The sequence below is a fragment of the Ixodes scapularis genome, unplaced genomic scaffold (assembly GCF_016920785.2).
Source record: "Ixodes scapularis isolate PalLabHiFi unplaced genomic scaffold, ASM1692078v2 PGA_scaffold8__174_contigs__length_109621045, whole genome shotgun sequence".
Lineage (NCBI taxonomy): Eukaryota > Metazoa > Arthropoda > Arachnida > Ixodida > Ixodidae > Ixodes > Ixodes scapularis.
This window is the reverse complement of record NW_024609883.1, coordinates 40,746,351-40,771,361: the sequence shown is the minus strand read 5'-3', so window position 1 is coordinate 40,771,361 and position 25,011 is coordinate 40,746,351. Positions and strand designations below refer to the sequence as shown.

Genomic DNA, 25,011 nt, shown 5'->3' with positions numbered 1-25,011 from the left:
AACCTTTGTAAAACGTATTAAAACAGTTATGGTGCAGTGAAAGGTTCAATAAGGAAATGACGACTGTGCAAAGTAGCATTGTGAAATCTTCTCAATTTCCACGCCTCAAGCTTCTCTATTTTATATCTCAGCGAAAAAAATTGTTACGGCGTTCATATCTAGCTGAATGTTCCTCCCAAAAACATGGCTTTCATATATAGTTTTAACAAAAATATCTAAAATATGACCCGGACCATCATTGCATGAATTGACGTGGAATCACCCTGCATTTTGTTTTGTATAGATTTTCAGTTTGGAGTGAAATTGTATCACTCCTCATTTGTTTCATGTTTTTGCTACCGTTGCTGCCGAAAGGGTGGCCTAGCCCCGTCAGGCATTTATGCCTTTAGCCATGTTCACTGAGACATCTCTGTACCGTCATGTCTTAAATAAAGGCCTAAACAACAACAACAACAACAGCAATGGCGCTCACGCCGGATTGGCTGGTTCGTGGAGATAGGCGCTGCCGCCGTCAACGTAGGCAGCGGATACAATGCGAGTTTCCGAAGCGGTAGCGTAACTTAGTGGTAAGATGTCGGCCTCATACGTATCAGACCCGGGTTCTATTCATGGTGTGGGCTTCTTTTATTTTTTTTCCTCGAAAATTTTGTTTTGTCTGAGGCATTTGGCGATATTTACGACATTTATTTTTTACGATTAACACTGAAAAAAAAAAACAAAAAAAAACGAATGTTTTTTTACGAAACATCGCTGAGCTATCCTCGTCTTAATGTGATACATGTTTTCTCCCTTCTTTTCTTTCATTTTTACGTACTTTCTGTAGTGTGCATATTCTGTGCATTTATTAGTCTGTTTTTCTTTTTCATATGTGGTGGCGGGCTGGCAGCAGACATGCACAAGCTACTAAAAAACTAATTAAGTTAAGTTACGGAGTATTAGCCCCAAAAGTAATCTCAGTAAAGTAAAAATTACTCAAACGGAAAGTAATTCAGTAAATTACCAATTACCGTAATAAAATAGCGAATTACTTTTGAAGTTACTTTTATTTTTTCTATGCCAAGACGGAAATACTTATGTAGGTTTTGATGCGTTAGCGAAATTCTGCTGGCGGAATGTGAAGCGGCTTGTGTTTTCACAGAAATACTTTAATAGTTAGTTCTGCTTCTGCATGCCTAATTGTTGAGTACTTCTTTTTGGTCAAGGATGTACTGCGGATGCATCATTTCACCTTTGAGGTTTAGCACTACCTGAGCTTGATTTTGCAGACAGTGTTTGATTGCTTACAGTGTTGCGTAAGGTACGTCTAAAAACTACTTGGAAGTACAAAGTAAAGGAGAGGTTACGTACTTCAAGTAAAGTAGTGAGTACACCGGGTGCAATGTACTTGAAGTGAAGTACTATAAATACAATGCAATTCCTAAGTAAAGTAGAAGTACTTTTTAACACTCTTTTAAAATGTGTTTTCATTCGCTATACGACGCTTTTTTTTAAACTGGCCGGTTTGCATTGCATCAGGGGAAATCGGAGGTGCATCAGTTTTTTACAGGAAGAATGGCAAAATCGGAAATGCATCAGTTTTTTTTTTTTGTTTATTTTTTCTGAAATTGCGGTGACTAATACGCCATAGAGTAATTGCTTTATTCTCGCTGACGAACCATTTATCACAATCAACTTATAAGGCACTTATTTGAATCGGTCTTATAGCCGCCATTTCGTCACTCAGAGTAATGACCAGATGACGTCTCGAAAGACAGCACAAGGTATACAGGAGCACCAGATTAACGTAAGAGCGGGTGCTGCTCTTTGTTACCTCCTTTGAGTGAGGATGTATACCTCCTGTAGTAGGCAAGAATTCCTACATTGGGGAGAAGCGGGGACAAGCCCTTTCTTCAAATGAGTCCAGTCTCCTTGAGCTTCGGGATAGAAAGAAACGCTGGCAGTCTTCGGCGCTAATCCCACAGTTACTCAGCCTCTCTTGCGTCGTGTCTGTTCGCTCCCCGCGCCTCGTAGCAGTGTTGTTGCACTGGAGGGTTTCGGATTATCCGAATCCCTCTCTCTACCCCACCCCCCCCTCTTTTCTACGCCACATGCTTCCCCCTCTGCAAATATCAGCTGATCTTCCAACATTTTATCTCTGTTGATAGGCAAAACAACCAATAAAATTCAAAAGTAATTTGTAATTTGAGTAGAAGTCACCCCGAAAAGCGTCTGGTTTGCCCCCCCCCCCCCCCCCCCCACTCAAAAACACGTTGGTACGCCACTGCAATGGGACTTGTGTCGTAACCCAGAATTACGGTTCCCCCTTGTCCTGAACGTACCCTAGCGGGATAAACAGTGAACCTTCTTTGGTCACTAGTACGGGATTTTGAAGGAATCTGGAAAGGCCTTTCCTGTTGGCTGTTTCACCTGTGCTGTTATGATGTACTACCTAACCTGACCACTCTTATTTCTAAAAAAAAACTGTATTCGTTGTTTTTTGGCCATCGCAACCTCCAAATTCTGGGGCTTTCCAATAAATCCGAATTAAAAAAAAAAAAAAAAATAGCGCATTTATATGGGTATAGACGCTTTACACACGCGCCAAATTACAGCCGCCATTGCTGACCTTCTCTTGTCTTACCGAGATGCCGAGCAACTGAAACGGTAGTTGACGATCCTCTACGAAGTCCGCTGTTTTAGAAAAGGACACATTTGAATCTAATATGGCAATAACCTGGCCTGCCATGGTAATGATGAAGTGAAATGAGCGAGATAAGAGGAACCAAAAACTGAAGGTCAGTTATGGCGGCGTCCATCCACAGCTGCTGCAAAGCGTCTATATATCGGCGGTTTCATTTGGATTCAGGCACGAGGTGCAGTCGTATCTTTTATTTTGCTTCAAACTTTTATATTTCGTGGGGCATGTTCCAAAAAAAAGCAATCCTTTTTTTATGTCCTGACACGTTTAGTTTCTGAGGGAGAAAAAAAAAAAATCTCAAAGAAGGCGGGAAAAAAACGACGAGGTTTTGACGATTGTCGTGAGAGGCGTTTTTGAATCACACTCATTGTCAAAGTATTCTGAAAAGAGCGTCTGTTTTTTTAGTGTGATATATATGCAAGTAGGTAAGACAACATTATAACTACTATTTATTATTCGTCGCCCCAATCTTTGTAAAAATCCCCAAACATGTCTCCGCGAACAACTGTGACCTAAATTGCGGACTTGTTTTCGAGTAGGCTATATTTAGTATCGCTTTTAAAATAATGCCACTTGTTGTATAACCTTTCATTTCGCTCCATAATAAACAAAGTTTGTGTTTTTAATATATATATATATATATATACATATATTTATTTTTTCTTGCGTTGCGTTCTCTTCACACCCTTCTTTTAGCCAGCATACATTCTGTTAGAGGTATATGCATTGGTTTGGGTTTTAATCCTCTAGATATGGAAAAAAAAAAAGAAGAGCAAATGCTGATGGTGGAATTGTAAGCAGTGAGAGAGTGCAGGCGAGCTGGTAATTAATCGACATCTTGTAAACCCTTAAATGGAGAACGATAAAAAAAAATGACGAACACAACAAATGTTTCACAATATTGTGTTCGCCCCGTTTTTTTTTGTTTCTTTTTTTTTTATCGTTCCCCATCTCAGGGTTTACATGATGCTGATGGTGGGTTTATGGGTCATAGCTGCATATTTTATCCTTTATTATTATAATCTAAGGGACGTTTAATAAATGATCTTATAAAAGACATTGATGTTGTTAGGCGTATAACAAGTTTGCAATTGCAGACGTCTAAACACTAAAATCGCAACTGCCGAAAGCGGGTTTTCAGACAATATCCGCCAGTGCCGTGATTGGAGAGGCCTCAAGCCTAAACCCTATGCGCTACATAATCTATACTGCGTTAGAAATATCAAAGCACAATATCGTAAAACGTTAGAGTAAAATACACTCCCTATTGAAACCTAGATTTTTAAATTTCAAATTTTATATTTTTAATCCGAAATTCATGCTGATAACAGAACACAATCATTTTTTTAGCATATTTAGAGGCTTAAAACTCAAAACCAGTGCATATACCTCTAACGGAATGTATTCTGGGTAAAAGAAGGGTGTGAAAAAAACTCGATGCAAGAACAAGAAAAAAAAATTAAAAATGTTTTTTTTTTATAAAGCGTGCTGAAATTTAACGAAAAGTGAAAACCTATTCAGTTTTATAATTTATTTTTCAGTACTCGTACATAATAAATGCACAAACTTTGCTTAATTTGGAAGGCAATGAAAGGTTCTACACGTGGTATTAGTTTAAAAAGCAATATTAAACATAATCGACTAAAAAAACAAAACAAAAAAAAAAAAAAAAACATCCGCAGTTTCGCGGAGGCATGTTTGGGGATTTTTTCAAAGATTGGATCGACGAATAATAAATAGTTGTTGGAATGTCGTTTTACCGACTTCCACACACACACACATACACGCACACGCACACACACACACACACACACACATACACGCACACACACACACGCACACACACACACGCACACACATACACGCACACACATACACGCACACTCACACACACACACACACACACACACACACGCATATATATATATATATATATATATATATATATATATATATATAGCTTTTTTTTTTAATACTTTGAGATTGAGAGTGATTCAAAAAGGCCACGCACGACAATCGTCAAGACCTCGTCGTTCTTTCCCGCTTCTTAGAATTTTTTTTTTTTTTTCTCGGAAACTAAACATGTCAGGAAATCAAAATTAAAAGGACTGTTCTTCTTGGAACATGCGCCACGAAATATAAAAATTTGAAGCAAAATAAAAAATACGACTGCTCCTCGTTGCCACAATCCAAATGAAACCGCCCATTTATATAGATTTATTTTTTAAACATTTATATATTATCAGGTATAGCCAACAACACGAAACCCTACTAGCACTCCCTTTCTACCACTGCAGGCATGTTCGAAAATGTTATAGTTTATCTAATACGATTCCTAGAAGCACGTTTGCCAGGTAGAGTCGTCGCTTTGATAGTCCTCAGACGTGAACGGACCGGAGCCAACGTCTTGCCAGAGTTCGGTCAGGTTCGGTGGCGTTGGTAATCACTTCATCAATCGGTGCGGTCTATCTTCTCACTACTCAGCATACGAATATGAGAGGGTACGTATGCCATTAGCGATAATGACTCGGAACACCGTTTTCCAGGTGAACCATTAATTGCACATTGTCATCATGTGAATTCTGATTTTGGATTTCACAAGGAGCCCCGTAGGGCTTGCCAAAAATTGCCATGGCCGTCGGTATTTCACGACGTCCCGGCGGGGTATTGGGAAAAGTTTTCAACTAGCAATAGTCGCCCCTCGGTTAAAACCTCATTGGGTACGACACCGCCTCTGCGCAAAGCTGACTATTACATCGCAGAAATGCGACCCCATCAAAACATGTCACCTCATATACGCACTGAGGGAGGTTTCAACAGTTATATTAGCGTTTAAGCAGATTTCTTTAAGACCGATTAGTTTTATTCGCTACATTTCTTAGCGCGGAGTATACCGTTCTCTTACCTCTGGATTTAACGTAACCATAGCTGTGCTATGTCAGACTCAAAAACTGCACGAGTTTTGGGTCGTGAATTTCTCCTGCGCAGTGACAAATTATGAAGTTGGGTATGTGGCGCCACCTGTCAAATTAGGTTGAAGTTTCAAATGCTGTTTTTTCTTAATTCATCAGACGGCGCCACATCAGCTTATTTTTATAATGCAATTAAATGCAATTTAATTTTTCGGTCGCTCACCAGTCACCTAGCTGTGTTTGGAGTTTTATGTTTGTCCCTTGTCCCTCTTGTTCCCCTTCTCCAGGGATTATTTTCATCAAGCTTATTTTTGTAGCATTGATGACTAGATGGCGCTAAACGACACCTATTTCGAATAATACCTTTTGTAATTAATCTACCTGCATGCGTGCACGCATGAAATAGATAAAGGCAAGCCGGCAGGCTTTGGTGTTTTTCGTTTGTGGACCGTGTTGGTGAAGTGATTTATTCATTAATTTGTACTTATTTTGATCATATATGCTGCCCATCGATGGCGATTATCCGTATTCTTACTTCTAATCTGTATTCAAGTGTCTGAAGAGCGTTAAAGGTGCGTGTTCTAGGCTTCTAGCGACTTCTTGCCCGTACACATCACAAATGCTGGAAATTGCCGAAAGTGTATTTCACAAACAAAACAGAAAATTACCTCATTATTAGTCGGCGTTAAAATGACAGAAAATACGGGTATTAGCACTCTCGTTCTCAAGCATAATCTTTCGTAGATAGCAGCAGGCCACGGTTTTGCTGGCGTTGTTTGCGGGGGAAAAAAAAGGGGGGCGTATGATCCTCAGTTCCTCAAGTGAAATTTCGGTATGCATGTGTGCGCGACTAACCTTACGCGATATATAAGTCAGCAGGACGTTTGCCGACGCTTGAAAACCAACATTTTTTTGCGATTCGAAAGTTTTGCTACAAGGCTTCAGTCATCTTGAGATATTCGTCTCGTAACTGAAGGTCTTGTAAGAATCTTAATGGAGATAATGGCATGCTGTTGAAGAGGTGGAAAATAATATAAGGTATCGCAACCCTGTGGAGTTTTTTGGAAAACCACGGTAACATGGATATTGTTTTGTTGGGGAGTCTGGTGCAGGTAGACAAACCTTTCCCGAATTATCTCTATCTAATTTTGTTCTAAAGGATCGTTCGTCCTGCATCTTTCAAGTGAATGTTAACTATCAAAGTTGTTATTTGTCAAAGTGCACAGATCAGTGTTAACTATCCAACTGCACACATCAATGTCAGCTATCAAAGTGTACTCGTTAACGTCAGCTGTCAAAGGATACACATTAATGCTAGCTAGCAGAGTGTGCATACCAATGTAAACTGTTGTTATTTGGCTTGCTACATTTGCAAGCTAATCAGAGTCCACATATGGGACACAATGGCACAACACATTGCAAGTTGTGTGAATTACTACTACATCTGCATTGTGGTCTGTAATTGCTAAGCTGCAATGGACAAACAGGTGCATGTCTTTCTTTGGGAATCAAGGTTATGCCAGGTTTTCTGTAGGTTGGCGTGATAGCATCTGCTTAATATAGGATTGTTTTCTCAGGCACCATGGACTTCTTGGCTGAGAATAACGCCTGTGGTCAGACCCTCCTGAACCTTGTCTCGAGAGGTAACGCCATCATAGCTGAGCTCCTCCGACTGTCCGACGTGGTGCCGGCCATCTTTAAGCTCGAAAGTCGGCCTGACATAACCAAGTATGGCGACATACTGTTCGACTACAGCTACTTCAAGGCCATTGAGCACTACGAGAACAAGATAGAGAGCAATGCTGTGAGTACTTCAGTTGCTGCCATTACAGTTACTAGAAATATTGTTTGTGGTGATGCTTAAAAGGGCTAGTCAAAAACCATCTGTAACATCCCTCAAAGACCTGTTTGCTAGGCACACTAAAAATTTTAACACTTTAGACACTAAGCCAATTTGTAAAACAAACATGAGAAAAAAAAATTAATGTGAAAATTTAGTAGAACTTACTATATATCAGGGGTGGCCAGGCTGACCCGGCCTAAGAACCATAAACAAAACCACGAAACTTCCAAGACCCGGGGGGAGGGGGTGGGGGGGGCTTTGTTTACAGAAATAAATTAACTCGAAATACTTTCAATCTAACCGAGTCAAAAGCAGTCCAACTGTAGGTATGGTAGCAGTAGCACAAGACTGCCAAAACGCGACCAGTCTTTTGATTTAAAATACGCCCATTTTGCTTTGGGGAAGTGCTGGGAGGGAGGGAGGGAGGGAGGGAGGGTGGGTGGGTGGGTGGGTGGGTGGGGGGGGGGAAGCCGCGAACCACACTTTAACACGCGAAGAGCCGCAGCTTGGCCACCACTGCTATACATGATGCAGCAAGAGCAAAGGAAAGCTTTATTTTGATAATGCAGGCTGTGTTGACATTTAAAGTCTAGAATGTCATTATTATGTCTAAAATGGTGCGTGTAAAGATGCCCAAACTTGCTGCACCTAATCATTGCTTTCTTTTGAATAGCTTCTTAGTCTAGAATCCTTTTAATATATTTCTTGCAAGAGTGGCATATAAACCTTTGTTTAAAAACATTATGGGTATATTGGCTGCAGTCATTGAAAGACTGTCCTGTTGTTACTGCAGTATCACCATGTAATGTTCCCTCCTAATATTGGCTTAAATTCTGTTCTCACGGCTTTGTGTTTCATTGGTAATTGTAGCAGACAAATGATACCACTAAGTTACATTGTTTTTACAGCAACTCCAAGACAGGGATGAAGAGTTCAGGGAGAACTACATTGAGATCCTGACTCGTTTCTACCTTGCATTTGAAAGCATTCACAAGTACACAGTAGACCTGAACAGGTATGGCTCCTAAACTTGCAGTTGTGAAGTCACATCCAATTATTTTGGTTCCAGAGAAAGCAAATGATAAAGAGAAACAGTTTTATAGCTACATAAAATTGTCAGATCCTTTGAATCTTGTGTACACTTATAGCATAATTAATCCGAATTTGCAAACTTTCAAATCTGTTTTAATTTGGTATTGTTTAAATAGGCATATCTTCGTTTTTTTTATTCTCTTACATTATGAAATTTGTTTTGCAATATGAAACCTACTCAACTCTACAATCGCAGCACATGCTTGGGACTAATCCAACTTATGGAGGTGTCCGAGTTGTTGGTGCATCCAACATGGGACACATGCTGAGTCGGTGCTTCATGTGCCTTTGTTACCCCAAAAAGTAGCGCGCAACATGGCCAAATTTACTGTAAATGTTTTTTTATTTTATGTTGCTCTTATCTCATACTTTATTTCAGGTTCTTAGAGGACCTGGATGAAGGCATCTACATCCAGCAAACAATTGAATCTGTCCTCACAAATGAGGATGGGAAACAACTGATGGTGAGGCTGGATTGAGGCCTGACTTGGATGGGATTGGGCATGTACCGGGAAGACGTTGATGGTGGTGTGCTATATAAATAATTTGCTTTATCTGCTCTGTCTGATATTAGGTGGGTAGGTATTTGAGAAGAGTTGGGCATCGAACTGAGGTTACATCGTACGAAAAGGAAGTGACCAGTGACTTTACTTTTAGACAATGTTGTAGGTACACAACCAAATTGGTGCGTTGGCACCCTGTTTGTATGTGCCCGTGCCGTTTCTACATTCCGTGCTCTGTGCAGGGGTTAGGGCGCTCGACGGCAGCAGGCAGTGATTGTTTTAAGAATAATTTCACTTCGTTTGTTCATGGTTCTTGCATTAGTGCAAAGCGATGCACCTTGTAAATCTTTATGTGCATCATATAACTGCATACTTTTTCTGTGAACCTCATCATACTTTGATAGACGTACTGAAGGGCAACATACTTCCTTACGTGCATTGTGCTGTCATGTAGCATTTCACCTGTAGTACTACATCACTGGGGAAGCTTCTTTTTTTTTCTAATTGTTTTTATTGTGAGGTAAACATGCGTTGCATGCTTTCCTCGTCTTCTTTGCAGTGTGAAGCTCTGTTCTTGTGCGGTGTGATTCTGCTTGTTGTGGACCAGAAGATAGAGGGCATTGTCCGAGAACGCATGCTGGTTTCTTACTACCGCTACAGGCAAGTATGGCCGTCACTGCTATGGTGCCAGACGACAGTCGCCATGTTTATAGACACCTATGTAAAAAAAAAATGTCGCGCTTCCAATGAAAGCAGCCACTTGTCGAGCAATGTACGACAGCTCACACTGCCGATAGGACGAACGCACACCACGGTTTGAGTTTGACTGCACAGTTTACTGCAAGTCTCAGTAGCATCAAAGCAGGTTGGCACCAGAAGGAATAAAACAAATTTGGGACGAGGGACGACGAACATTCGTCGTCGTAGTTCCATGTCCTGAGTGTGTTTTATTCTTTCTGTTGCCAGTCAACGTTACCAACACTCTTTTCAGTTAAGGGGGGACACTACCCAGAAAAAAACTATTTCCGCAAAATAAGTTTATTTTGAAAAATGTCATATTTTCATCCACCGACATCTAGAAAGTATTCCCAGAAAGTTTCGTTAGTTTACACTGCATAATTAATTTTCTATAAATTATTTTCGGTCCATCGATGCTAAAGAAAAGGCAGGAGTTGAAACGCTTTGAACACATTTTTCTCTGTTCCACTTTTTGGCATAAATTTCACTTTGGGAAAACTATTGTTTTGTTATTATGTAACTTGGATTCATTTTGATGAGTTTTTCTAGAGTGAAATTTTAAGGGGAAGATAGCTATGAGCTTGAAATTTTTATTTTTGACATTTTTCATGCTCAAGAATTAAAATTTTGGACAAAGAATGGAAATCTACAAAACAGTTTTTGAGTTTATGTAGCTTTTTTGTCATGAAAGATGGTATAATATAGAAATATAGCTCCATAGCTATCTGCTCTGAACTGTCCTAAAGCAATATAACACATGAAAACGGCAAATTTATAAGTAATTTCAAAACGATAGTTTTCCTAGGCAGACACGCCCACTTTCCTCTTTAAACATTTGCAATTTTTTTGTACCTCACCGAGGTTAACAAAATTTGGCACATATGTTTTCAACACAAACAGAAACGAGCCCTGTAAATGTCATAAGTGGTTTAAAAGTTAACTTTTTTGGGTAGTGTCCCTCCTTAATGTGAACAAAGTGGGATGCTTGGCGTATTTTTGAATGGCAGGTCTCATGAAGTCGGCTTTGCAAACATGTCCCAAATTTAATCCTCACGAGTAGTAGTCCCTTTTTCCGTGAAGCAAAGGTGAAAAAGGTATGCGCCTTAACACCATTTAGTTTTTACTTTTGGAGTTCTCATATGGTTTTTAAGACCGTTCTGAACCCTTCACGTGCTCTGGGTGAGAGGTTTTCACACACACATAAGGCCGGTTCTCACATGCAGTATTCGCGACTCCAGCAAAACGGACGCCGCCAAGCGGGAAAACCGGGAACCAGTCGGTCCAGGTCGCTCCGCGCCCCGCCGCGTCTCTGATGGCTTTCGCGGACACGTGCCGTCGGCGCGGGGGCGAGCAATGTAATTTGACGAAGGTCCGAAAATTTCTTAAGTTTGCTTGAGTGTTCATTAGTGTGGTGAAGCCTCAGTAGATTGTTTCTTTCCATCACGTGTTTGAAAGCCCGTTTACTCCACAACACACGGTCGCGTGCTGTCAATTTTTTTTGATGAGGAGGAATCTTGGGAAAACGTTTTGATTTCTCGTCTGTCTCTAATCACATTCAAAGTGACGACTGCTTGGTAACTGATAAGTGGTTTCTTTATAAGGACGTAGAACAGTGGACTGAGGACGACAGACGAAGTATTTCACTGGAGGGAACACCAATGTTGCAGTCAAGTGAATGGGAAGGTTCGATAGCTGCTTTCCTTGAGTTTGGTTGTGCTCGATTGGCTTCAAGTTAATTTGAGCCACTAACGCCGGCCGGTGCGTTGGCTATTCATCTTGGCGGCTTTTCGCCGAAAAAGATCACATTGAAGGAGTTGGGTTAATTTCGCAATTACTTGATTCAGAAAACCTGCTTGCTGCATATGATTAATGAGGGCAATTATCTGCTTTCAAAAAGGGGGGGGGGGGGGGGGGGGGGACGTTTTGCAAAGTTAGAAGCTGTCACGTCATTAGGATCTATCGCGCCTCCAATATTTATATTATAACCCTTGTCGAAGCCAGCAGCAATATACGTCCACATTGCTCAGGTTGACCGGCCACAAAAAAAAAAATACTCATTTTATCCGTTCAGGATTCCAAGTCAAGTTCAATGCAGAGAGGTCTGAGTGAATCTCCGATGTACACTCCCCTCAGTTTGTCCGCATTCGTCTCCGTTCTACCGGCTAGAACCATTTGGCTGAGTTTAAGTAGTATCTCTGTCTGTCAAATGTACTTTTATTCAGCAGTTCACCTAATAGTTAGTTAACTAAATCCATATTTCAGCCCGAGGAATATACTAATATCGCTTTAGTGGGACATAGTACGTAATATAATACATAATCCGCATATTCGTCAAAATGACTTCTCGATTGCTACTAAAACCTGAATTGAAATACGAGTATCAGCTGCTTAGTGAAGCGCCAGCGAGTTGACATGCTCCTTGGCTCAAGAAACGCTTGCTTAATTTTCGTAATTTTCCTGCAGCCTGTGTTCTTGACCGAGCACACGACTGGAGCTGTTTCTTGAAACGCGGACAGGCACGAAAGCTCAATTTCGCGGACAGATTAGTCGCATGGTCGAGGCATGCGAGTTAGCTAAAAATTACTCTCGGTGGAACAATTTTGTAGCCCTCGCCGCTTTCCTTAGATGATCAAAACTAATTAGAGTCTATTACCGTTTCTCCGGAGCCCATAGTTTCGGTTTCGATCGAAGTCTCCGAAACGAAAGTTTGACATGAAAAGAACAAAAAACACTGGCAAAACAAAACTATGCTCGGCACGTTTATGCGCACCGGCTACACTTAACTGTCTCAGTTCAAATACCCATAAAATTGGGCATTCAACAAAATAAAATTTGTTAAATTGAATGCGCCACCCATTCAGGCGGCCCGGCCGAGCCGACGCGACCTGGACTCAGCCGCCATGTTTGCTTGGTGGTGGCGCCCCCTATAGGTCGCTGGAGTCGCGAATAGTGCTGATATTGGCGACTCCAGCAAAACAAACGGCACTTAAGGCTCTGTTATACTCCGACGTAACGCGTGCGTGTCACAGCGACGCCACGTTGGCGAAAACCCGACGCTCTATACTCCGGTGTCTTGGCGTAACCAACGCGACCGGCGGCGTTCGACGCAGCCTAACCGCCTCGGCGCCAAAATGGAGCATGCCGTATTCCGCGCCGGCCGCGTCAGCGACGCCGGACCAGGATGCATCACACGCTGGCTCCCGGCAGCCCTCCCGCGGGAAGCGCGGCAAATACGAGCAAAGCAGACGACAGGAGCACCACAACGTATGGCGTCATGTTTGAAGAATCGGACTCGGTCGGTCGAGAATCTGATCGAGGGAATTCGTCCTCACCCGTGTGTCTACGACACGAGGAAGCTTGAGTACCGTAGACCGTGCGCTTGTCAAAGATGTACCGTATGTACATTGGCCGCCTACGCTTGCGGCGCAGGTGTTGCACCAACAGTGCAAGCGCGAGTTTTCGTCGTGCAAGGTACGTCCACGCCTTTGCTCGAACTTGGCGCCCATGAAGCGCGAGCATTTTCGTCTGCTATTTGAAACAAAAAGGAACCGGAAGTGGCGCACTCTCGCAGGAAACGTGCCCTCGTAGTCAGATTCTGCGCATGCGCCACGCCGGCGGCCTACCGACGCACAGCCGCGGGAGTCGCCACGGCCGCCAGAGTATAAAGAGGGCGAATTTTTGACGTGCGCGGCGTGACTGACGTGACGTAGCCAACTTCGGCCAGCGTTCGCCTGCGCGCGCGTTACGTCGGAGTATAACAGAGCCTTTAGTAGACACTGAACTGGCCGGAGCAGGTCTTTTCGCGATTTCTGCTCATCTCTTGTGGCTTTTGTGATTACATGTCAATGGTTTGCGCTATAGAGCAGCTGCCCCGGTGGCTCTGTTGTAACTCTAGTAGTATCAGCTTGTTCCCAGGTTGCTGTGTGCACAACCTACGCAACCGCATGAACCAGACATTCTGCGTTTATCGACGTTCATCAGCACCGTAGAAGGACAGTAGGCAGTCGTTTCATCGCTTCCTCAAAGAAAGTCGAGCCTCTGGAAGCTTGCTTATGCTAACACGTGTCGCCGCAGGTTCGAAACGTGAAGGATAAAAAGTGGGGAAAACCATTTTGAGTCCAATGCTTGCTTGCTGATGGCCCAGCATTGTGTGTTGAGCTGGTTCATGGCACAGCACGACCTGTATTAGATCGCCATATTTGCCCGATGTTGGCGTCCGCTATAGGGCGCTAGAGTCACGAATAGCGCTGTTCACGTGTCGTCAGCTACTTAGTGTCTTCTATGAGCAACGGTTTTGATGGTGCGATACAAATCTGGTGAACACAGCCGTCGGCACACGCTTAGCGAAAAGTCGGTGCGGTGCTTATTGCGCTGCGATGCATGCACCCTATTGCTGGGCGTTCTTACAGTGAAGAAGGTGAGAAATGATGAGAAGCTTACAAACTTCGTTAACAGTGATACATAAGGAAGGTAGTGTCTGCTCCGAGGAAAGATTTCACTTTTAAATGGGTACTCTGGCATTTTTTTATTGTCCCCAATTTGTCTGAAAATTTGCTAGACATACAAACAAACATCGCTGAAATAATAACCCAAATATTGGGCCAGAATAATCTTTGTTCAAAAAGTTATTGAGTTTACAATTTTCGTCTTCATTGTGTTTTTCAAAATGGGTCTCTATTGGTGACAGTGAAAAATTGATGCCAGCAGCAGGCAGGGGTTCACTCTTTGGACTGTAGAGTAGACCATTTGCTATATCCCCCAAGTGCCCCGGCCTGCGCTGAAAGAATCATGGGAATGGTGTTCCTTCAGCCCCTTAGTGATCGGCAATTTCGACCCTATTTTTGGTTACACATGTTCTGAGCGTAATTCGGAGTCGCCCTGAACACGCGCTTGATATACCCCAATGTCCTGTCATATCGCTTTTAAAATTTCTCCTCAATATCGGCGTTTTTGATACTGTGCATGCTGTCCACCCTTCAACCTGGATGGGCTGCAGAAATCTCTTGCATTATTATCATGCTGATATTAAGTTAGAAACGGTAAAAATGCTATAAACAGCCCCGCTGACTCCGAGCTAAATCCTGGTTTTTGTTGTGAATTATCGGCTTTTAAAGCAATGCCTGCTGAAACAACAATCACGAGAATGATAATATCGCAAGAGATTTCTGTAGCTCAGCCAGGTTGAAAGGTGGATCGCATGCGCGTTATCAAAAATGCTGACATCGACGAGCAATTTTAAAAGTGATATGACAGGTCCTTGGGGTATATCAGGTGCTTGTTCAGGGTGACCTCGAATTACACTCAAAAACTGTGTAACCATGGAATTGGTCCAAAATTAGCAATTACTAGGGAGCTGAAGGAACACCATTCCCATGATTCCTTGAGTGCAGGTTGGGGCGCTTGGGAATACTGCAAATGGTTTATTAGTTGCCAATATATTATAAGCACTTTCATGATCTCAGATGACTGCCTTAAAAGCTGTCTTTAGCACCCATGCAGCAGCAGCACGATATAAATGCTCAGCATATTTAATTTCTTCGACTGCTCGCCTGATCTGCAAGCCTGGCTGCAACTGACTTTATGGCACTGAAAAAAGCGGGTATATTTGAATGTTATTTTTGGCAAGATTTTCATGTGTCGATTTCACAATAACTATATTTTGTGATGCTAAATAGCATACTGGAAAGAATAAAGCTGAGGCTTTCCTCTTTTTTTTTTTCATTTGCATTTACCCAAAGGTACTTTGTATGTCAGTGCACCTGTTGTGACACTGTCAGCAAAGCTATTCTTTTATTTAGGCTTTGGCTCCCGAAAAATTTCCAGTTGTGGTGAAGGAAGTGCACTTTGTATGTCCTGGTGTCGTATTCAACCACTTCTCTTTTCCCCCGTCGCAGCGCTCAGAGCTCGAGTGACGAGTCCAACTTCGACGACGTCTGCAAGCTCCTGAGGGGCACGGGCTTTTCGTCTGCTCCGGGCGCCAAGCGGCCCGCCAACTACCCCGAGGACTATTTCCAGCGCGTGCCCCTGAACGAGACCTTCGTGAGCATGGTGCTCGGACGCCTCCGGTCGGACGACGTGTACAACCAGGCGAGTGCGCCTGTTCTTTGTCCAGAGCTGGTGGAGTAATGGCATTAGGCTTAGTACGTTAGTCTCCAGAGAAAATGTGTGCAAGTTATTTAGTGATTCATCATAAGGAGTTGTTGACACGTGGGCTGCAGCACTATGTCGGCGCTGAAAATAACGCTGGCCTTGAGCTGATGCGTTGTTGACTTTGCACCGTAATAGTGCATATCTTTGATACAGTACTTATGTTCAAGGCAGTGCTGTGTCACTGCTGTTTCTAGCATTAAGTGCTGAGCTGGCACTGCTCTGCCTGAGTGAATCTGCCTACATGATTTTTTTTTGTGCTTGTAAGTATGGTTCTGAAATTATAATTCCAGTAAATGCATTTTTTGTAGTAATTGCTGTAGGACCTCTTTAGAGTGGTGTCACGAACCTCGTCGGAAAGGTGCAGTCCGTAAAATGTCTTACATGTTTCATCATTTCTGTTAGATCAGTCCCTCAAATGTTTCTGGGAACACCACAACTTCGCTTTGCTCTACAAAAATTTCCTGTTAAACTTTGACTGCTAGGATGGGCACTTGAGATAGTATACTCATAGGACAAAGGACCTAAATGTCTATAGAAAAGATTGAACCGACTTACGGGACAAGATATCACCCACCGTAATATCCGGGGAGGTAGCCCACCTAAAATCGAGAGCAAGTCGTGTGAAAATGGATAGAGAGAGAGAAGTGTTGGAAAAAAAAAAAAGGAAGCCTGGAACTTAAAGGGACCCTGCAATCATATTTAAGCGTCTACCTTTTTTCCGGTTTCCACGTCTCTTGGGGTTCGGGCAAGCCAGCGGGCACGGAGAGAGTAACTAAATATCAGTGCATCATATTTTAACCGAACGACGCGGAAACCTCCTCCATCGACGGGGGCGACCCGCGGTACCGAAAGCGCTTGAAATGTGACGTCTTTGGTCCTGGGCTTACTACTGGTCAGAGCGGCTAAAAGCTTCTTTTTAGTCGAAATACAAAATATAAGTGGCGCGAACCGTTTCAATTATTTATAAAAGTAGTTTTTGTTCAGTATTTTTAGATCAGAAAAGAAACAAATGCAGTTCATAAAGTACGGAAACAAGAAATGACCCGTCGACATACCCGCCACCAAGCGGTGGATAAGGCGGCGCATACTAGAAAATAGTAGTGGGATCAGGCGCCGACATGGAAAGGTCCCGGATGTACGCGGCGGCGCTGCGGTCGTTTACGGACTGAAGGATTCGACCGGCTCTGAGCGTTCCGAAGGCTTTCAGCGAGTAGCTTTGTCTTGTATCTTGGCCATTTTGCGGTACGGCAGTGCGAAGGGACTCCCATTCTGAACTGATCTTTACCCCGTGTTTGCTGTCGTTTATGGCCAATGAAGTGTCATGCCGAATTAGTGTTTAATCACGCAGCAAACGCAATGAGAGCCGCTCTGGCTGCCGGCTGTATACAGCCTATCCAGAACACGTTTTAGTGGCGCCCTCTCGCGCCGTCAACACGGCAGCGCGGCAGCTGTGAGCGCTCGTTGAGCTCACTATCCCTCCTCTAGTTCACGGCCACTCAAGCAACCAAGGACGTCATGAGGGAGGTTATTTTTTGCTTGTTTTTGTAATTTTAATTTGCCTATAACTTTTAAAATAAAGCGAAATTCGAGAAAAGAAAAGTTACATTAAGTTACTACGGTCCGTGCGCTCAAGTTTGGTGCAAATTAAAAATTAGTAAAAAAGTGCTTGCAGGGCCCCTTTAAAGGGGCCCTCCAACAGTATTTGAGCGTCGACTTTTTTTTGCGGTTTCTACGCGCTAGTGGTCCCGGAAACCGAGTGAACAACGAAAGAGTTTAAAAATATTAGTGCATCATATTTTAATTTGACAACTCGGAAACACCTCCTCCGACGGTGGCGCCGCGAGGTGCCGAATGCGCGCGCATAACGGCGCTCCCTTTCACAATACGTCACATTCTCTGGGTTTCGTGATTGGCGAGAGCCGTCCAATGAATTTTGAAGCGAAATAAAGTATATCACACGTTAACCATCATTATTTCTCTAACAAGTCCTTTTTATAGAGCTACTAAAGTTGCAAGTAAATTTCGAAAAGGGCGAAAACAACGCCTCGTCGCTCATGCGCGCCTCACAGCGGCGTCCGCGACGTGCCATCGCGAGCAGACGACAAGTGATCTGTGCAGGCAACGCGCATCGTATTTTCACTTGTGCGCCCCCGGTCCCGGTCACCTAAAAGCAGTAAGAGTAGCCAGGGTCTTTTAGTGCTGTGACACACTTTTCACTGTTCGGGTGAAGTGCGGTGACGGGACCCAGCTTATATGGTGCCCGACCGCTCACCAGTTTGTACCTCCTACTCGCCGAGGTGGCTCCGGTGGCGGAGTTGCGGGAGACGAGTCTTCCGCGGCTGTCGACGCGGACTGAGGCAGAGACACGTCGCGGCGCTTGCGTGGAGTGTCCTCGTACGGCGCGACGCCCAGATCCGTACTCAAAATCCGATAAGCCCGGTAAATTCATCGATGATGGTAACCCGATCCCAAAGCTACGATGGTTGCAGCTAGGCCTAATGGCCGACGAGCCGACCGGGCCGACGGGCTATCAACCAAACTCGCGTCCAATTGGCCAACCGCTTTGCTCCAATCGCTAAACTGTTTCATTTTACGTCATGAAGCGGAATGTTTTGCTTATTTAAAGTTGTTTTCTGGAATATTTATTTTGCTAATAACTCACAAAATATTGTGAATTTCTGTAATATTTTTTTTCCTCGGTGTTCCTGCTTTCATGGAGCTCCGTTTCAGTGCGAACTTCAAACCGGTCAAAAAATTGTTGGTGGGCCCCTTTAATGAAAAATGGGTAGTGGGCTAACTTTCGGCGTGCGGTCACGAAAAGCTTACCTCCCGCTGCAACTATAACCCAGTTTTCGCCAAGGTCGCTATTGCAGTGAGGGGGAATGGACCAAAAGAGCTGTCCTCCCCCGTCAGCATTGTTCACTTATCTCGTGCCCTAGCTAAGTGATCCCGTTTCTGCAGAGGTCACCATTGACCCGGGCAGAGGGAATACCAGAACTGGGGTATGTTTCTGGGTATTGGAAAATACAACAAATCATGTAAACACGGGTGGGTTATCTTTCGGGGGCGGGGCGTCTCTCCGGAGATCACAATATTTATACTAGAACTGGCTGTAGTGCTGTCCGAGTTGCACCCCAACAACTTGAAGCTTTGGAAATCCCCACTAGCTTGTGGCGACAGAGCCAGATTTGAAAGTTCCGTGTCGCCCCGCAGATTTCGGCATACCCGCTCCCGGAGCACCGGAGCATGGCCCTTGCCACCCAGGCGGCCATGTTGTACGTCGTGCTCTACTTCACGCCGGGCGTCCTGCACAACGAGCAGGCCAAGATGCGAGAGATTGTCGACAAGTACTTTCCGGACAACTGGGTAAGTCCCCTTTAAGTTCTTTTTTTCAATAATTTTTTTGTTCTGCACCACTTAAAACATTTTTTGCGGCTGATATCCGAGCTGTACCAAATAATTTCATATAAGAGCACCCGTGGGAATTTTGACCGTGGAAATATGTTTTTTAATGTTATGAAAGTGGCGAACGGTTTCATATGCTGAGACGAATTCGTTAAGGATCATTCTGGGGAGCCTCTTTTTTAAAGCTGTAGCTTTATAGGCCCAACCATGCTCAAGGTCACGTCATCAAGGTCGCATAATACCCGTGGCTGAAGTGATCGTGGCCAAAGCGCTGGTCGTGTAAGCGCCGGTTTTGGTAGGTACCAGTCGAGTTAGTGCCGGTCCCGTAAGTTGACGTGACCTGTCGTCCTTGAGGTCATCCTAGACGTTGCTTTTGACATTGTCCTCTAGGACGTCATCCTAGAGGGTCTCCTCGATGTCATCCTATACATTGTCCTTGAGGTCGTCTTAGAGGTCGTGCTAGATTTTGTTCTTGACGTCCTCTAGGACGTCCTTGATGTCGTCCTCAATGTGTGCATGGCAAATTACAACCATTTCATCATCGTACCATTTCCTTTCCTAGTTATTTTCACTAACGATGTTCCTATAAAGCTACTGTATCTCATTGTGTTCGCTTGCATGAACGTGTGTGTAAATTATAACAGTATGGAATATAGGGCTGGGTTTAATTAGAAGCGCCACATTACGCTTGACTGACATGCAGGTCAAGGTCACGTAAGCAGTACAGCCCTATGGGGGCTATATTGCTTGTATGACCTTGGCATCGGAGTTTATGTGACACTGACGTCGCCATGTCAAATGACACCAAGATGTTATGTGACACCGTGACGTTGCACACACAGCCTTGTGACCGACCCATTCACAACACCTTGTGTGTCTGAGTTCATCAGGTATAACCAAGTCATGCTTATATTTTTTTTTTGAGGCAAGGAAGACTGATGTTAGAAAGAGGAATTTATGCTTTATTTTTATCTCGCTGTGACAGAAGAAACATACGCATGAACTTCTCTTTTACGGTAGTATTCCCGTATGTATATTATAGTTTTGTGAAATATTGTGCTTTGAAAAGCTTTTCTTTTTTTTTTGTATATGTGAAAAACTTTTTTGCATTATGAAATCCCCCTACCATAATGCCCTATGTAGGTAATAAATAAATAAAAAATATTTTGTGAGGTGAGGTTGAGTTGTTTCGTTGGTGCAGATTTGACACCTTGGGCCACTAGAAACATAGGTACATACATACATACATACATACATACATACATACATACTCTCTTATTCCGTGCCCCAGAACTACCAAAGTTTTGATGTGGGGCACATACCTTTGTACATTGTGAACAACACATTATAGGAAAACAATGTTTATGAGGTGAAAAGCAGGGTTTCTAGTTGTAAAGTCTGTAAAAGCATCCAAAGAAGTGTGTGATGGTATGGTATTAAAAGACAGTTGAATATGTGAGATTGGACAAAGTGTCTCCTGAGAGCCAGGATAAAACAAACAGGTGTGTCTACTGGAACACAGAAAAACGTGAAAGTCAAGAGACAGCAAGCTACTGTCTATCTAGCCATTAATTCTGTGCAACAGTACAAAGTCGCACCCAACTCTTCGACTTAATAGCCTTTGTGAGCTGAGAGTCTCGACTGTGTACGCATAGTCATAAATCCAGTTTGGCTGCGTTTGAAACCTCGTCTTTGTCATTTTATGCTTGTTCTTTTCTTCTAATTTTGGGTGTGATTGGTGCAGGTGATCAGCATTTACATGGGCATGACCGTAAACCTTGTGGATGCCTGGGAGCCATACAAGGCAGCTAGACAGGCACTACTAAACACGTTGGATGCTGGAAACGTCAGAGATCAGGTGAGGCTCTAAATCACGCCTCTGACTTCGCCTGTCGCCGTCTTTTCGCACTGGAAATTGGCTTTGTGATGCTGCAGAGTCGTGTCTTTTTAATGCAAACTTGTGTGACAGCTCTCAAGTAAATGTTTTTTGTTTGTTTTTAATGATAAGTTTTGGTGCAGCAGCGCAAACGAAAGGGGCTGTGTTTATTTGTTGATGGACGTTGGGGTACCAAGACTGTGCAGCAAAAATTAGTCATTATTTTATAAACTTTTATAGGACTTTAAATTCAAATGTAAAAGAAGGAATGCTCGAAAGTGTCCTGAAGAAGACCTACAATATTGTCATGTGCATTGTAATGTGCACTGCACAGATATGTAGCAATTATCTTTGGTTGGGTTCCTTTGGCATCAGATAAGAAATTAAATGAGAAATCTCCACAAAGATTTCCCTTCCCACATCCTCTAAGTCAGTGGTTCTCAACCATCGATGTTTCATGGACCCCTTGTGGATCGGCGGAGATGATGTAGGACCCTGTTCATGGTGAGGAGAGGGGAAAGGTATAGGTTAAATATAATAATGATATAATAAATTTGAAGGTGAACATTTCGGCAGAGGTCTGCCTGGTTGGGTTAAATGTTATAAAGGGCAAAAGCCAACAAATCCCTAAAAGATCGTAGGGTCCCAATATTTCGGTGCCGGCTCGGCACCTTCTTCGGGGGGCTATTTAAAAGAGAAGCAGCTTCTTTCTTTTCTTCTGCGATGAATGTAGGGCAGTATCTTTGTTTTTTACGGTGAATAGTTTTCAAACCAGGTGCGGTACCTTCGTTTTCTTCAAAGTTCGTTATTTACGAGAGCGTAGCGCTGTTGTGGAACACTGCGACGACAATGACCACCGCATCGACTTTGAAAATGCCCGAATCCTGGATGTAGAAACCAACTGGCGGCAATGGCTCTTTATTAAGTCATGGCGCATACAGACCACACCACGAAATATTAATCGATCCTCCGGCACCTTGCCCTCAGCATGCGTCAGTGGACTACGACACCTAGAGGAGACACCAAAGAAACAGGCCCCTACCATAGAGGAAAACGAAGATGCTGATCATGTTTGTAAATAACCAACTTTGAAGGAAACGAAGGTACTGCACCTGGTTTGAAAACTAACTACCTTAAAAAACGAAGATACTGCCCTACATTCACCGCAGAAAAAAAAAAAGAAAGAAGCTGCTTCTCGTTTAAATAGCCCCCTTGAAGAAGGTGCCGAGCCGGCACCGAAACGTTGGGACCCTACGATCTTTTAGGGATTGGTTGGCGTTTGCCCTTTATTTATAATAATTATGATATAATAAATGTATTTCACTAAGGGCTAGTGTGAAGTAGACTTCTCCTATTGACATGCGCTTAAGAAAACTAGCCCGAAAATGGAAAAATTCCTTGTTGATCTGAAAAAAGACAACTTTTATTGCCGGGCTTGACTGATGAGGCAGGGCTTCGTGGACCCCTAGAATGCCTTTGTGGACCCCAAAGGGTCCGCGGACCCCCATTTGAGAACCACTGCGTTAAGTAATTGGTGAACAAGAAGATTCCACTTGGGACTTTGATAATTTGAAATGTGCAGATTCGCACTATTTAAAATTTATATTGCATTCAAACACTGGGCTGTATCTGCCATAGTACATGGTTTGCATGCGACTTCATCTCACCATAACAATTAGCACTCCGACATGTTCTTTCCTGAGAAAAACAAATTCGGTGGTGCAAAACTTGGGTTGCAGGAGGTACGCTGTCAGCAGCAAGGTCCTTTGCAGTGGCTACTGATGTATTAGGAATGATAACTTTCTAACCATTGTGCCCCTCATCTGTCAGCGAGAAACACGTTTTAATTATCCAAAGTATTCTGAAGACGTGGTGCAAAGCATATTGATCAATGATCCCTCCCAGATAGCTGCATCTTCGTTGTTTGACCCTTGAACTGTCAGGCAGTGAAGCACCACAACCGGACGATGAAGCTCATCCCAAAGCTGCAGCAGCTGCTGAAGGAGGGCGCACTGGTGGAGGAGTTTGTCTTGGACAATGTTCCCAAACTGCTGAACACTGTCCGAGAATGCAACGTCACCCTGCGCTGGACGCTTCTGCACACTGTCAACCTTTCGCAAGGTATGCAGGGAAAATTGCCTAGTGGCTTGCAGCTCTGGTGTGGCTAATTTTTACAGTTCGTTAAGATCACTTCTTAGCAAAAACATTGTTTTGACTATCTTATGTACTCGCATAATGAATGCACCCCCTATAACGGCCATCAATATTTAAACTTTTTTTTTCTCGCATAATGAACGCATTTTTAATTTTTGGATCTGCGATTCTTGAACTGCGTCCAACTTAGCTAGCTAGCCAGCTAGCCACCAAGCCCATCAATTTTCTTTTGCCGCCAAGTGGCCAAGTCAAGCCAAGCCAAGGCGGTCTCGTAATGGCTGCAATGGACTACTTCCAAAACCGACGCGCCTCATTGCGGCGAAATACCGCGCAATGCACTCTGGGAACTAGTTGGCCACTCAGTTTCGGTTTCGACTTAGCAGCTTCATCTCATGCTATCACGCCGCGACCGAACGCGCTGCTTGCCTTTTCGGTTATCTGACTTATCACGAACGTACAATACACTTATTCTCGAGCGATACAAAACGAAGACCGGGGCACTTTCCTTGGTTCCCGAAACACCGGATATTGTGCGTGCGTATGCGAACGTAGTAAGTCGTGGCTTTGTCACCTCACCCCACGAGTGCATGTTTGAGCTCAATTTCAATAATCCCGTTTAGTACCAGTGAACTACAACTGAAATTTGGTCACCTTGAGCCCTGCACGTATTTTGTTTGCCAAACGTCCATTTCTTGTTACTTCATTGGGCGAAAAGCAAGCCGCATCCTCACAGGGTATCAAAATTGAGCCCAGCGTTTACGCATAAAATTTTAAGGAAACGCAATAAATTCGACCTCACTACTGCACAAAATTACTATGATGTCTTCCTCGTGTCATCATATATCTCCCACTAAAATTTTATGCTGATAGAAGATTAACTTTTCGCAAACGCTGAGATCGGCTAGCTACGACGGAGGCCCTAACAAGCGTCCCCTACTCCTCGCTAAGCCTTTTTGCACGAGTTTTTACTGACGCTCAAGATCTGTGCCTCAACGGTGTGTCTGAAATTATCTCGGCATACTCAGGCAGAAAGAAAACAAACACATAACAAATATTATGGCCGTTAGCAACCGTCAAACGCGCTTTGAATTCGTTCGAGCACTTGTGTGAAGAATGTCGCACCGTGCGCCGGACGGGCGTGAACCCCTATGCGGTGCGCATAGGGGTTCATGCCCGTCCGGCGCACTTCCGGCGAACGGTGCGACATTCTTCACACAAGTGCTTAACTTTTTCTTTCTTAAAACGGTCTGTATGTGGCATTGCAGGATAACTCTATGCGCATACGCGATGTTGAATATTAGTGGAAAGCAAGCGGGTGGGGACTTCACTTCGTGCAGTGCTGCGGGTCAGTAAGAGATAAGAGGTGTGTTAAATTGAGCTTTTCAGTGGCGCCTCCAAGGTTTACCTCGCATACTCAGGCATATTAAGAAAAACGGTAATTGCAAAAAGTAATATTTCGTCTATGGACGCACGAAACAAACAAACTTCCTGATCAACAACACTAATGTAAAGGCGCGAGCTCGATGTATGCGTACTAATTGGTTGCTACAGCTCGTTGATTCGTTCACAAGCAAGATCCCCGAGCTTCGCAGCGTCGAGATCCCCAGCACTGGCTCGTCCACATACCTCGATTGGAGCGCTAAAAGGAAGGCTCAAGTACT

At 43.6% G+C, this 25,011-nt stretch overlaps 1 protein-coding gene and 1 non-coding gene across 2 annotated transcripts in view; one reads left to right on the top strand and one right to left on the bottom strand.

Annotated features, from left to right (window-relative positions):
• Positions 1–5,281: 5,281 nt before the first annotated feature.
• Positions 5,282–5,423, bottom strand: LOC120848274. The gene has a single exon (XR_005717644.1). It is a non-coding gene; the product is annotated as a U4 spliceosomal RNA (small nuclear RNA).
• Positions 5,424–5,978: 555 nt separating this feature from the next.
• The window catches only part of LOC120848271 (WASH complex subunit 5), a 56,290-nt gene continuing 37,257 nt past the window's right edge, over positions 5,979–25,011 (top strand). The window contains exons 1-9 of the mRNA XM_040220233.3: positions 5,979–6,161; positions 7,167–7,393; positions 8,341–8,447; positions 8,904–8,988; positions 9,587–9,687; positions 15,660–15,852; positions 19,129–19,281; positions 21,065–21,178; positions 23,140–23,317. Of these exons, the coding sequence (XP_040076167.1) occupies positions 7,172–7,393; positions 8,341–8,447; positions 8,904–8,988; positions 9,587–9,687; positions 15,660–15,852; positions 19,129–19,281; positions 21,065–21,178; positions 23,140–23,317 (1,153 nt within the window). The 5' untranslated portion in view covers positions 5,979–6,161; positions 7,167–7,171. The remainder of the gene's footprint in view (positions 6,162–7,166; positions 7,394–8,340; positions 8,448–8,903; positions 8,989–9,586; positions 9,688–15,659; positions 15,853–19,128; positions 19,282–21,064; positions 21,179–23,139; positions 23,318–25,011) is intronic.